The 13,145-nt window shown below is 50.8% G+C and overlaps 1 protein-coding gene across 1 annotated transcript in view; it reads right to left on the reverse strand.

Annotated features, from left to right (window-relative positions):
* LOC134541828 (dynein beta chain, ciliary-like) overlaps positions 1 to 13,145 on the reverse strand; it is a 113,366-nt gene that overhangs the window by 17,439 nt on the left and 82,782 nt on the right. Inside the window, exon 43 of the mRNA XM_063385523.1 lies at positions 11,881 to 12,229. Coding sequence (XP_063241593.1) covers positions 11,881 to 12,229 — 349 coding nt within the window. The remainder of the gene's footprint in view (positions 1 to 11,880; positions 12,230 to 13,145) is intronic.

A 13,145-nucleotide genomic window follows, 5' to 3' on the forward strand; every position in this document is an offset into this window, starting at 1 on the left:
TTAATGAAAAATGAGTTGCGACACAATTTAGCTGCATTGATGGAAAAAGAAATGTATCTATTGACTTTGTTAGGTAACATCATACATACTGCTTCTAAAAGCTTTTCTTACAAACTGTTTACAAACAATTTGAGCAGGGAGAAGAGACCCATGTTATTGTGAAATTATTATAAATTTATCTTCAAGTAAATGAAGTATACAATTAAGTTATATTTAAAGTCTCTTAACATCTCAAAAAAACCTTACACTGTGCAGTATTTGCAGTTGAGGAAACTGATATTTCTCAGTAACTAATAAGCATTTAAGCCAACAACTGTCAAGATGCAGTAACAAAGGCTTTCCGTAGTAACAGACTGTTGCTACAAATCTGCTTTGCAGGGGTGCAGAAAATGTACAGGGACCAATATTTCCCCAGAACACCATAATTTGATTCAAAATTTCCCCTAAAACTGCGTAAATTTTCGTGTACGGTAATGGACAATTAAATTATGTTTAAAATTATGTACCGTCATTAAAATTTGAGTTTTGTTACATATTTTACACTTAATTTCATTATGAAAAATACATTAAAACATGCACTGTTTTCTTAAGTCAATCATCTCCGAGAAATGGCAGCCTTCCTTTTTTTTTGTGAAGTTTGTCAATCAACTTCGAAGTGTTGTACACCTTGAGACGAGATGCTGAAGAAAATTGTGTAAAATGGTACTTTCCACCATGGAAATGCCTGTCCAAAGATTCTTTTAACAGCTGTGAAGCCTTGTGAACTGGAGATCCATTCCAAGAAATAAAGACTTCATGGAACAGAGTGTCAAAATGAATATTCCGATTATGGAGGTGGTTCCCAATAACTGATCCTACTGATTCACAAACTGCTTCACTACATATTTTCATACAGTTCTCAAGCAGATAAATTATTTCAGGAATGTGAGCAAACACATCAGGGTTAGTAAATGCTTCTTTTATTACTGTGTTGTCCTGAACGATTAATTTTGGTTTCTGATTTTCTTCTAAAGAATCAACGTTTTTGAAAAATGGTGTGTTTAAAAGGTTGTTTCTGAAACTATTAAGTTGAGAAAAAAGAACCTCACTGTCTAGCTTGCATCCTCTGTTTTCATTGACCCATGCAACAAGAGTTTCTAGAGATTCCTTAATTGTAGGCACAGCTGATGTATCTGGAGGGCATGTCAAGTATTTGCTGCTAAAACATTTCCTCATATTTTCTACTATTGGTGGTTCAGTAATTCTAAGTGCAAGTTTTTCAAGAAGTGTTACACAAAAAGTTGCTAATTTTGTTCTGGAAAGTTTGAAACTTTCTTCATCTGATGCTTCGTCCTCCTGATGCAAAGTCTGGGAACGGCTTGATCTAATGCCATCAGCCGGGGTTTCGGGTGCGATTCCCGCGGCGAGTCTAAGGAGCTGTACGTGAAAATTGGGGTGTTTTCCGGGAGGGCGCCAGGCTAGCTCTGTCGTCTAACCGTGAGTGAGTCGATCGGCCCCAGCGTGTCCCCTAGACTCGGTGGCTTGACTTGAAAAGTAGCGACGGCCGGGTTAATCCCTGCACCATAGAAAAAAAAAACCGACCCGGAGTCGCGTGGGGAGTTGCGTTGTAAAAGGTATTCGGTGATGACTATAGTTACCAGTCGTGAGGGATCAGAGACAAAACTTGAAGGCTCCCCACGGTACGCGCACGTCTGGTCCGGGCCGCGAGCTGATCAGAACTGCCTCAGGGGTTGGCGTGCGGAGGGGGGGGGGGGGGACACTCCCTCCATGCACCAAGGTTACGCCGCTCGTCTCATTTGGGTGAAGACTTGGCGAGGGGTACGTTCCGCCAGCAGGAGCCAGTACTGCGGGCTGAGGCCGGGCTAATGGCCTTCGGTCGGTACGACGTCAAACGCCCCCCACCGAAGAAGCCCGGCCTTGCACGCGATCAGGCTCTGCGGCGGTTTGCACCCCTAGCATGTCGTTGACTCCCCATCCTGGCGCCTGGGGTGGCTGAGGCTGGTGGGGCCGGCGCTCTGGACCTGGTGGCTGCGGCTGGTGGGGCCACTTGGAGGCGTGATGAGGTAGGTGGTGGTGTGCAGTGTTGTGGTCGTGTGGTGGTGTGGTGTGGTGGCCTAGTTTTCACATCATGTCCAGGCAGTTGGGGCTCTGGGCGGTCGCAGGTAGTAGTGCGTGTCCACCGGTGGTCGAGTTTTCTCCGTCGTGCCCTCAGGATTGCGGGGGCCGCGGTGGCCTCTCTCGGCCCTCCCGAGATCGTACTCGGCCAGGTACCCCGGGGCCCGCCTGTCCCTGGCGGGTCTCATCACTTGACGTGTGGGCGGTTCGTCTGGCGCTTCTGGTGGGTTGTGAGGCGTCCGAGTGGTGGTTGTGGTGGTGTTGTTGTGGTCTTCCGTCGGTGTTGTACGGCGGTTGCTCGCGTCGTGGTTGTTGGATGGCCCGCTAGAGTAAGGTTGCCTCCTTCGTTCGGGTATACCCGGGGTTTCTCCTGCCTCGTCATCGGGTTCCTCCACGATGGGTGTAGTGCCCTCAGGTAGGGTTGCCGCCTCCTCCTCTGATGCGTGGGCGATCACTGGCCCAGCCGCACAGAGTTGTAGTTGTCTGGTGGCGCCGAGTACCATGTCGTCTGGCTCGTTGATGACGGTGGTGGTGTCTCCCAATAGGCCCTCCGGATCGCTCAGTGAGACGTCGGTGATGGTCACCTGTCCGTGGCGGGTCATCTCGTGCGTGAGATCTTGTGCATCACTTGGTGTTTCCAGGTCATCGAGGGTCTTTTCTGGTGTCCTGGTTCGGATGTCGTGGTCTTGCTCTCCAGTAGCCGGTTCGGGCTCGTCTGCTACCGGTTGTTCATCGTCGTGCATGTCGTTGTGTGTCTCGTCGTGGTCGGGTACTTCCGGCATCAGCTCACCCGGTGTCGTGGCCAGTCGTAGATCGTCGCGGTGGATCTTCCGGATGCGCCGTCCCCCGAGTCTGACCAGATATGCGGTCTTGCCCACGCGTCTCTGGATTTTGTAAGGCCCGCTCCAGCGCGGTGCCAATCCGGCGCAGTAGTTGCGGGGGGCTGCAGACAGCGGGTGGACCCGGGCGTAGACTTGGTCTCCCGCTCGGACTAGGGGTGGCTCCCGCGTGGTCTTGGGGGTGATATTCTGCGAGTAGGTCGTTTGTCGTCGCCGTGCGTCTTCATACATGTCTGTCCTGCGCTGGTCACGTTCCTCCATCCCTTCTCCATCGTGCAGCGTCCCATGGGTGGCCCATTCGCCTGGGAGGTGCAGGTTACTCCCTTGCACCATCTCGGCGGGTGTGTGGCCTGTGGCTGCGTTCACACGACGGCGGATGCAGAACAGGGCGTCGGCGAGGTGTTGGTCCCACTTCGAGTGGTCGTCAGTCAGTCGGAGTCGGAGTTGGATCTTCAAGTCCTGGTTCCTGCGCTCGGTGGGGTTGGCTCTGGGATGGTAAGCTGGGGTGGTGTGGTGCTGGATATGCACCCGCGCGCACCAGTCCTGCCATTGCTTGCCGATGAACTGGCTGCCATTATCGGTCAAGACTGACTGTGGGTAGCCCCACCGAGGCAGGAATTCCTGCGTCATGAGGTGGATGATGGTGGACGCCCTGGCATTGCTGCACGGATATGCCTCTGTCCATCTTGTGAACATATCTGTCACGACGAGTATGAACCTCTTCCCTCTGGGCGACCTGGGGTAGGGCCCCATCAGGTCGAGTGCGATGGTCTGGAAGGCGTGGGTCGGTTGTCGTGGGTGCTGTTGCTGCTCCCCGTCGCGTCGGCGCGCCTTGCAGACCTGGCAGACCTCGCACTCCCGGACGTACTCCCTCACATCCCGCGCCACGCCAGGCCAATGGTAGTGTTGGGAGACCGCGTGTCGTGTCTGGTCCGTACCGGGGTGTTCTGCCAGGTCGTGGTCATGGTAGAACCTCAATACGGCCTCGCGCGCCTCGGGAGGGACGTAGGTCTTCCACGACCCAGCTACTCCAAGCGCTCGGTGCATGATCCGGCCGTCCTGGTCTCTCCACGTCGGGTGTAGTTCGTCTTCGGCTTGTTGTCGTCGTCGGGTCATTTCGGTTGATTGACGTTGAGCGGTCATGACCCGTTGGTCGACGTCAGTTGCGGTGTCAGGTGGTGGGTAGGTTTGATTGGCGTCGGTCGTGATCCGTAAACAGGTGTTTAGTGGCGAGAGGTGTTCGGTGTTGGGACCGGGCGGCAGCATGTCCTCCCACTCCTCCACGTCGATGACCTCGTGTTGGTCGCTCGGTTGCCGCGACAGGGCGTCTGGCAGCTGGTTTTCTCGCCCTGGCACGTGCTCCACCACGAAGTCGAAGGACTGGAGGAGTAATGCCCACCGTATGAGTTTCCCTTTTCTGCCCTGCATTGTCTGGAGCCAGGTGAGGCAGCGGTTGTCGGTCCGGAGAGTAAAGATCCGGCCCTCGAGGTGCGGCCGGTACCTTTTAACTGCCCAGATCACCGCCAAACACTCCTGCTCATTGCTGTGGTATCTACGCTCAGCAGGCCCAAACTTCGCGCTGGCGTACTCCACTACGTGCTTGTCTCCTAGGGGGTCAACTTGATACAGGACAGCACCTACCCCTAAGGCGCTGGCATCTGTCTGCAGGATGAGTGGGCGTTCTGGGTCAATACGCGCAAGGGTGTGGCAGCGAGTGAACGCGCTCTTCACCTCCTCGAACGCACGTTGCGCATCGCTGCCCCAGTGGTAGCGCCTTTGCGGTGACAGCAGGTCGGTGAGGGGTGCGATTACGCGGGAGAAATCGGGTATGTATACCCTCAGCCAATTGATCAGACCGATAAACCTTTGGAGCTGCTTCCTCGTACGTGGAGCCTCCGCGGTCGCGATCTTCTGGAGATGGCCAGTCTGTGGCTGGCTCCCCTCCGCGTTGACACGGTGCCCCAGGAATTCAACCTCCTCGGTACCCAGGTGGCATTTAGCGGGGTTCGCGGTCAGGTGGTGGGTAGCGAGTCTCTCGAGCACGAGTGCTAAGTGGCGGCAGTGGTCCTCCCATGTCTCCGAGAAGACGATAACGTCGTCTAGATACGCGAGGGCGAACTGGCCAAGGTACCCTTCTAGCACCCGCGTCATTATTGCTTGGAATGTCGCTGGTGCACACTTGAGCCCGAAAGGCATGGCCCTGTACTGGAATCGCCTGCCATCAGGGACGGTGAAGGCGGTTTTCTCCCGGTCTTGGTGTTTGATTGGTACTTGCCAGTACCCTGACTTCAGATCTAGTGTGCTGAACACTCGGGCCCTCCCGAGGCCGGATACCGCCGTCTCGACTCTGATCTGCGGGGGTGGTGCGCTGATGGTTACAGCGTTGAGGGGGCGAAAATCAGTACAAAAACGCAGGGTACCGTCCCTTTTGGGGGCCAGAACTATACACGCATTGTAGGGGCTGTTGGAGGGTTCGATCACCCCACTGTGCAGCATTTCAGTGACCTGCTCCCGTATGATCCTCTGCTCCTTGTACCCATAACCCCGGGGTGATTCATAGATGGGTTGGTCGGTGGTGGTCGGGATGGAGTGCTCGGCTACAGTGGTGCGCCGTAGGGGCTCGGCGGTCGCGAACACGCCTCGTCGTTCATGCAGGACTTTGTTGATGGCGCTACGGAACTCCGGTGGTACATCATGGTGGAGGTCGTCTAGTGTTATGGTTGGGCCTGATGGACTAGGTGTTCGACCCACTGCATACACAACGAATCTCTCAGTTCGCCCCACATTGATTTTAGCTGGCCCCATCTCCAACACGGCATCGTGTTCTGCCAGCCAGGGTTGCCCTAACACAAGCTCTTCCCCCAAGTCCCCCACAACAACAGCGGTCACTGGTGTAGTTAGCTCCCGAAGGCTTACCTTCACATCCGCATGTCCCATCATCCGGCCGTTGTGGGTGGTGGTTGCCAGCCGGAGCTCGCCCTGGTGTGGGCGGAAGGTGCCGGGAGGTACCAGCGAGGGGTGGATGAACACCTGGCTCGCCCCCGTGTCGATGAGGGCGAGGGTCGGGCGCCCATTCACCTCGACGGGCACGCGGAGCAGGTGGTCGCTGGGCTGTGCGAGTTGTCCCATCCTGGGTGGTTGTAACTGGATTGGTCCGCTGTGGCCGGGCTGTTGGGCGTGGTGTATGTCGGCGGGGTGAGTGCGCTCGGCAGTTGAGCGTGGTGTGGTTCTGGGGTCGCCTGGTCCTATCAGGAGTGTCGTGGTGGGTTCAGACATTGTTGGTATACCTGGTGGTCTTCGGTAGCGAGGTGTTGTGGTGGGCGGCACTTGTCGTGGCTCGTCGTGGTTGTCACCGGTGCTCATGTGGCGTATGTCGGCACGGTGGATGCACTCGGCGGTTGAGCATGGTGCGGCGCTGGGGTCATCGCGTCCTGGCGTGAGTGTCGTGGTGGGTGGTTCACGTCGTGCTGCCCTTGTCGCGGGTGGGTTTGCAGTGGTTGTGGCATCACCTGGTTCGCGTGTCGGTATTGCGGGTGGGGGGCTCCATCTGTGTCCCCCCCTTACTCGTTTCCCGTCGGCTCTTGGTCGTGCGAGGTGGTGAGTGGCCGGTAGGCGGGTTGTGTCGTGCGCCGGGCGTTTGCCCCCCTAGGACAGTCGCTGTGCCAGTGGTACGTGCCCTGGGAGCATCCTAACCTGCACTGCGGCGGTTGATAACTCGCGTTAACTTCTGGCCGCGCCAGGCCGTCGGTGCGTAGCGTTCTTGGCTCTCTGAGGTTGGGGCCCCTCTGTTGTGGTTGGAGTGGTGGTGCCTGGATTGCTAGCAGGTGTCGGCGGTTGGGTGGGCTGCTCCGTTCTCGCTCGGGGCCACGTGCGTTCCTTCCCCACATCCTCTGAACATTTTGCTCCGTCGCCACCGCGAGTTGCACGTATTCCATGACGGTGTTTACGTGGGTGACGCGCATGAATGGCTGGAGCTCGTCCCTCAACAGTAGGGTGATGGTGGGGAGTGCTCTGGTGGGCTCTGCGAGTGGTGCTATGCGCTTGAAGAGCTGTAGCTTGTGTGCCACGAAGTTCTCAACGGGTTCGCCGTCTCGCTGTGTGTTCCCGTAGAATTGTGCGGTGCATTGCACCATCGTCGCGCCTGCATCGAACCGTTGGCTGAAGGCCTCCGTGAACTCCTGCCACTCCATATCGAAGCGGCCCCATAGGCGCCACCATGTCAGGGCGCTTCCCCGCAGCTGTTCACTGGTCCGCTCGGGCCACTCGTCGATTGGGGTTCCGCTTCGCGTGAGTCGGATTTCGCACTGGTGGAGGTATGCGCGAGGGTCCTCGTGAGGCGCACCACTAAATTCGGGTAACCTCGATGAGTATGGGGCGGTTCGCACCGACTCCATGCGCGTGTTGGTGGGTCGCGTTGCTATGTCGTGCCCAATCGGTTGTGCTGTGGTTTGGTGTGGGGGCATGCCGTAACATGTGTTTGGCTTGTTCCCGGTGACTGGCACTGTCAGTGTGGGTTGTGGTGGTATTGTATAGCCTGTCTCTAATTTTTCCTTCCAAATCTTCTCCCAGTCTATGTTCCACTGTTCGTGGTTCGCTTGGTTGGTTGGTGACATGGTATTGGTTTGCGCTGCGCATTGGCACGTGCTTTGCCAAGGCAGTGAGCCTGTCAGCAAGTCGGCGGTTCTCGGTTGCTTGCAGTGTGCGCATGTCCCGTTGGATGTTTGGTGAAACATAGTTGTGTTGCGACTCGTGGTGCTTTGGACAGCTGTTATCGTTGACGTGCCGCGCGCGCCTTAGCGGGTTCGCGGGCTAGGTGCCCGGACAGCCGCACAAAGCGGAGATCGCGATTGGGGGGCGGGTTGGTTGCGCGCGCCGCTCCAGTTGCCGGAAGAAGGGGGTGGTGCGGACACCCGTGTGAAGGTAGGGGCCGAGAGCGCCCGGACTGCCGCACAAAGCAGAGGACCGAACAGGTCTGGCTGGAGGAGGGGGAGTGCGGATAGCAATGCGCAGCGGCGGCCGAGAGCGCCCGGACAGCCGCACAAAGCGGAGGTGAAAAACGGTCGTTGAGTGGAGGGGATGTCGGGCTGTGGCGTCGCGCTACCGCGTCGCGAAGGACGCGAAGCTTGATGATGCGGGTGGGTGGGGAGAAGCTCGTATGTCCTCTCGCCTCGACGCGCCGTCTGTCTGAACCTGATACGTTCTCGCCCGCAAAATGGCCGTTTCGTGCCCGCTTTGTCGCCTGAGTTGGGAATGGCTTGAAGAATACTGTTTTTAAATTTCTCCTGGATTGTTTTCTGTCCGGTTTTGCTTGACGGGTGTTTCTCTTGCTAATTTATTTTGCACTATTTGCCACATGCAGGGGCGCCATTTGCCATCAGCCGGGGTTTCGGGTGCGATTCCCGCGGCGAGTCTAAGGAGCTGTACGTGAAAATTGGGGTGTTTTCCGGGAGGGCGCCAGGCTAGCTCTGTCGTCTAACCGTGAGTGGGTCGATCGGCCCCAGCGTGTCCCCTAGACTCGGTGGCTTGACTTGAAAAGTAGCGACGGCCGGGTTAATCCCTGCACCATAGAAAAAAAAACCGACCCGGAGTCGCGTGGGGAGTTACGTTGTAAAAGGTATTCGGTGATGACTATAGTTACCAGTCGTGAGGGATCAGAGACAAAACTTGAAGGCTCCCCACGGTACGCGCACGTCTGGTCCGGGCCGCGAGCTGATCAGAACTGCCTCAGGGGTTGGCGTGCGGAGGTGGGGGGGGGGACACTCCCTCCATGCACCAAGGTTACGCCGCTCGTCTCATTTGGGTGAAGACTTGGCGAGGGGTACGTTCCGCCAGCAGGAGCCAGTACTGCGGGCTGAGGCCGGGCTAATGGCCTTCGGTCGGTACGACGTCACTAAGACAGTCTGGATTAACCAACAGACAGTCTTGATATACATGGCATTTTAAAGAGTCAATTTCCTTTACAAGAGATGGAAAGTTTTTTTCAGTTATGCACCCTTGTTTCAGTTCCATTACCATGTCATTAAGTGTGTTTATCATGCAATTGTAATAATCAAAGATTGTCCAAATGCAAGTGTTTACATTCTGAGAGGTACAGCTGAATTCTGTTACAAGCTCCAATATATCAATAGTCCCAAGCAGTTGATATATAAAACTAGGACTGGAAAAATTATTCAGTTCCAATGAGTAATCCTTGGCTTGAGTATTGTTGCCTTTCTTGATGCATTCAGTGCGCTTCTTTTGTAAGTCTATAAAAAACAACTTGAAGTCTTTTTGGAATGTTTGATAAACTCTTAATTCACTCTGAACAAAACGAGTTTCCTGGAATGATTTTGGATTCAAAACAGCCACTTGTAATTTAAGTGCTAAAGCAATTATTTCTTCATAGCCAATACCCCAATTGTAGTGTTTCATTAAATGACCTACAGTTTGAGCTTGATTGTTGAGCCATGATAATGACTGAACTTTACGAACATCATTTAAAACACACTCTAGCCTATGGGCTAAGTCCCACATAGGAAGAAAGAAGTCATGATGGGCATCTTTACAAAGGCTTACTAATTTTTTGTCCACACCAAGATCGAAATATTGGCCATCAAATGCCATTCCATTAAGTTGTTCACTCAACTTAATTTTAAAGTTTTCAAGGGCACACTGCAGTTTTTCAACTAGAACAACACCTTTGTGTGAGGTACCACATGGTGAGATATCAATCACGATGCATGTCTGAACACCCTCTACAAGTGTAACCAAACATGTTATCTGGTATGTTCGGTGTAGTTTGGTGATTTTGTCCGCTGTAACTGACACAAGGGGAAGATGATTTGTCACTGGATTTTTTGTACTTAAAAAGTCACATATTTTTGCATTCATAGTAAAGAATATATTTTTCCTGTATTCCCTGAAAAATTCGGTGGAATGATTAAGTTCACCAACATCAGCATCATTTAGAACATTTAAACTCAATAAACGTTCAAAAAACTTGCCACCCTTTCCTTCTTTGATTGCACTGTAAGCACTCCTGGCAACCCTAAGTCCCACCTTTTCGTGTTCTTTGTTCACCTTCACATTCATTTTTTCTGTTGTTTCAGAAAACTTTACACACCACTTATGTGCATTTGATTCTAAATGATCAATGATGTGGGTCTTCATATTTCGAAACTCAGTACTCTGAGTTGGTTGCATCAACTGTTTTTCACTTGGAAGAGTAAAAATACCAAAACTGCTGGTTTTTAGAATAGCTACTTCCTTAGGAATACATTTATAATGTTCTACACATGGAGAACATTGAATTGTTGTTGTACCGCCGACTAAACAAGGCATAATTTGACAAATTTCTGGAACTGTTTTGCAAACTCTAAGTAACTTAATTTTTGTTTCAAATGCTTCATTATCGAGTGTTAACGTTGGAATTACTCGGGCCTTCGTCACAGATTTATTTGGTTTCAATAATACATCAACTTTGTTAGTAAGGCTAGACAATGTTTGGAAAATAGTCGCTAACTGCTTGTTGATCTCGGCAGAGTTTCTTTCGTCAACAGCATCATTGTCATCTTGTGTGCGAGACGAAACTGGTGATTCCCGACTCAGTGTTTCCTCAATTTGAATGACAGACGAGTCTACTAATTTTCTTACTTTTTTTGAAGGTTCACATCACAGCTACTATTACAGGGGAAATCATTTTCAGTCACATTAATGGTACAAAGTTCTACAGCATCGCCGGTTTTGTTTGTTACAAATGTGGAAATACTACTTTGATCTTTAGTTCTAGGTTTTTCATTGGGATGTTTACTATAAACGTGCTTTGTGAGCTTATCGCGTCTCCCTCACCAGTCACAAAATGCACAGTTTACGTCTTGTTTACTTTTGAAAGTATACATTGTTTTCCTTGAAGAAATTCACAACATAGGCCTACATTAAGAATCGGGTCACGGCAAACAACACACAGTGTAGGCCTAATCACAGAGCGAGTAATATACTGCAAAATATCTCCAGATTTTTCAAATTACTTCGAAAAAACAACAAAACAACTGATTTTACCGTAATGATACGCCAGATACGTCTTTATCTCGAAAAATCGTTAGACAGTTGTTACTTGTTACGGAACTATTATCGATCTCTAAAGCGAATGTCGAGAATATCGAATCGAAATCTCTTGCTTGCATCGTAGCGTCACCGCTCTCTTTTCTCGCACATGTAATAAAGACGCAAGATGCTAGTTTTTTTTGACCATTCATTACTAGGTAGCTAAAACTGTTTATATATCGGTCACAGAGAAAAGTATTTAAGATTTTACGAAATTTTAATCTCAGAAGAAATCCCGGGTGAAATGTATTCTACCGTTGCATTTCACACAGGCAACGATTGTGCGTAGTAACTTTTTTTTATCTACGTGTGTGACAATCAACCAGACAAAACCAAGCGATGTACACGTAATAAAAATAAATAAAAATACAACCTCGGATATATTAGTTATTAAACAAGTCAGTGGTAACAAAGATTACCAGACAAACTAATAAGAAGCAAACTAAACACACGCAATACGCTGTTCTATCAAGCAATAAAATAAACGGTAGGTTATGTACGTTTGTTTATAAGACCGGGTTGGAATCGAGGGACCTAAAGTTTATGTAGTCATGAAAGTGTAATGATTAGATATATTTATTATATGGTAAAACTAGGACTGTACTGACGGGTAGTGTGTGATAACACGACCTGAGTGTTCAGCAATAATTTTGCATGTAATGTAAACATGTTCCAGTGTTTTTTCTCAACAAATATTTCCCCCAAGGTGCCCTGATTTCCCCCGAACATTGTTCGCGCGATCGGACATATTCTGCACCCCTGCTGCTTTGTACTTCTGTTAAATTGTTAGTTCCAGCAAATGGAATTGTTAGAACATTACGGGCAGGTTAATAACCACACAGACCTGGAAGATGTTGGAGAGGTCGCGCAGGTTGAAGACGTAGTGGAACTTGATGGCGGTGGGCAGGAAGAGCTGCGTGACGCGCGCGTGCACCTTGAGCGCGACCGCCACCACGCTCTCTGCCAGCTTGGCCACGGGGGGAGAGAACTTGTTGTGCGGGGCGGAGAGATGCTGCTGCAGCACAGACTGGTAGATTCCTTGCATCGACTCCTGCCCGGGGATGCTCGTCGCGAACACGCAGAAGTGCCTCTGCAGCCGTGGGTTGATGGTGAAGCTGCCCGCCGTGGGGTTCATGCACGACACAAACTGGCAGTTGTGGATGTCCTTCAGGGAGAGCTTCGTGCGGTCGTACCTGAAACGCACATTCCATGTTACAGTCTTACTACCCAGAATATACTTGAAATTTGACAAAACGTAATTAATACACATGAAAATTCTAAGTGATGAAGTAAATTACAGTGTAACACCCCTCGTGCCTCAAAATTGAATTATTTTAAAAGGAGCCTTGGAAACTTGCTGGATAAAAAAAGTTAAATAAATTGAATTACCAGAGGCGACACGAGGTGGGGAACAAACAAAATTTAGGAACTTCCTGTAACAAGCAAGGAGGAAGTGGGTGGATTGTTAAAATCAATAAATAAAAACTACACGATTCACTTGATCTATAGTTTCCCTGTTTTATTTGCCCTGATGAAGTATTTTGTTTCCATTATTTTACACACAAGAGGTTTTAACAAGTTTCAAAGATTAACAAAAAGAGAAACGAAAATGGGCTAGCCCGCGATTATTTGAAACAATTTACATTCTTAGTTTGAAGTATAAACATTTGCATTATGAGTTTCACCCTCAAAATTGGAAGGATCCGATGATTACATTGATAATTAGTTCTATTCGTTCTACATTTTCTTGAGAAAAACACTGGTCGCTGGTGGGTTGGTCATCCGCTTAAGATAGTTCGTAGCTAGGTGAAGGGAAAATGTTGAATTTACATTACCACCCGGGGTCTTCAAACGATCACGTCGGGTAGTCGAAACGTTTCTTCTAATGTGACCCACGGAACAGAAGGGGGGGGGTGGGGCCACGAGATGGGAGCAATCAATCTCTCCCCGTCATCGACCCTGTCTGCAACAGTCCAAATCAAAACTGATTAGAACTTGTATACAGGCAGTCTATGGGGCAGAAAATGCCCAAAAAAAAAATTTAAGGAAAAAAAAAAAGGGGGGGTCGCGAATTATCACTCACCAAAACAGGGGAGTTGCCCAGCACGC

Source organism: Bacillus rossius (assembly GCF_032445375.1).
Source record: "Bacillus rossius redtenbacheri isolate Brsri chromosome 4 unlocalized genomic scaffold, Brsri_v3 Brsri_v3_scf4_2, whole genome shotgun sequence".
In the NCBI taxonomy this organism is placed as follows: Eukaryota; Metazoa; Arthropoda; class Insecta; order Phasmatodea; family Bacillidae; genus Bacillus; species Bacillus rossius.